The 1,472-nt window shown below is 34.4% G+C and overlaps 1 protein-coding gene across 1 annotated transcript in view; it reads right to left on the bottom strand.

The window, feature by feature from the left end:
- The window catches only part of LOC102604041 (probable sucrose-phosphate synthase 1), a 14,718-nt gene extending 13,820 nt beyond the window's left edge, over positions 1–898 (bottom strand). Inside the window, exon 1 of the mRNA XM_006345569.2 lies at positions 583–898. Coding sequence (XP_006345631.1) covers positions 583–765 — 183 coding nt within the window. The 5' untranslated portion in view covers positions 766–898. The remainder of the gene's footprint in view (positions 1–582) is intronic.
- Between the last annotated feature and the right edge of the window lie 574 nt (positions 899–1,472).

The following is a 1,472-nucleotide window of genomic DNA, read 5'->3' as shown; positions in this document are numbered from 1 at the left end:
GGGTGGGATAAAAAAATTGAAGTTGAAAAATATTTTTTTTAAATAAGCTTTAAATTTACTTTTTCATCAAATTTTTTTTTTATTTTTTCAACAAAAAAGTTGTAATTTGAAACTGGTGGAAAGTTTTGGAAAATGTTTTCCATGATTTTTGAAGGAAAGTCATTTTCCTTGAATTTGAGGAAAATGAGTTGATTTGAAAAATATTTTCCAAAACATTTTAACCCAACCAAACATGAGAAAATTGGAAAACATTTTCCGGAAAATGTTTTCCTTCATACCAAACACACCCTAAAATCACCACTTTCTCAAAAATGGAACTATAAAATTGCCGGTCCAAGTATATGACAGTTAACAAAATCATTGTAGGCCATTGAATCAATTCAGAAATTGGATAAAATATTTCTTCTTTTCTTAATGATATTGGTAGTGTGACATAAAACTGTTGGAAATTGTTGAGTAAAAAAAGAAAAAAAACATGCTGATCTATCCTGCAGAGACATTCTCCGGAATCAGCAAAACTGGAAAAAAAAATGTTTTTACTAATAATCCATATGGAAACAAAATGAATAAAGGAGGACTTACGCGAACCCAAGAGCGATGAAGATCGGTTTCATCGAAGCCAGTGATGACTTCCTCAACAAAATAACGAGCTGGACTGAAACGACCTCTTTCCCTTAACAAGAGAGAGGATTTTGGATCATTGATCGGGGGACCGACGTCCAGGATCGCCTCAAGGTAACTGTTTATCCATTCGTTTCCCGCCATTTACAATGTGAAATGTTGCAAACAAAATCTTAACAATTCATCATGATGGGTGCAATGTGAAATCTCCTCTGCTTTGTGACTTTTTGCATTGTAACGCATTGTGGGTGTGTGTGAGAGAGTGAGAGAAAGAGAATGTTAGAGCACTGATCCCGATGGTTACTGCAAAATAAATGGCAACAGAGGAGGTACATCTTGACCGAGTAACTGCTAAACTGTCGCAAATTTTTGGCCAGAAATATGTAAAAAACTATACTCTAATAACATTTTATTTTCAAAACAAAGTTAAAGCCTTTCCAAAACAATATTACTAAATTTTAGGATGCATTTAATATTTTAACTACATGAACTCTTTGGGTCCCATCTATTAAAGCATTTAATGGTTGGGGAATTTTCATATATAGTCACTCAAAAATAATTTAACTATGCTTCATAGCTATAGTTTGCTAATTACGATTTGTAGCTCCATGTCAGAGGGAGGAGAGAGGCGAGCAAGAGAGGGCGTAGAGTGGAGAGAGGCAAATTGTATATGTATATATGTCAAATAATTATATATATGTAACAGATATACATATGTATTTATATATTTGGCGAGTGAGATTGGGAGAGGGATGAGAGAGGAGAGCGAGATTGAGAGAGGGAGGACAGAGGCGAGCGAGAGAAGGCAGAGAGTGGAGAATTAATAGGAATAGGGTTCATATGTTTTGTAT

The sequence above is a fragment of the Solanum tuberosum genome, unplaced genomic scaffold (genome assembly GCF_000226075.1).
Source record: "Solanum tuberosum cultivar DM 1-3 516 R44 unplaced genomic scaffold, SolTub_3.0 scf00070, whole genome shotgun sequence".
NCBI classification, from domain to species: Eukaryota; Viridiplantae; Streptophyta; class Magnoliopsida; order Solanales; family Solanaceae; genus Solanum; species Solanum tuberosum.
Note: the sequence above shows the minus strand (reverse complement) of the source record. Positions and strands in the feature narration are given on the sequence as shown.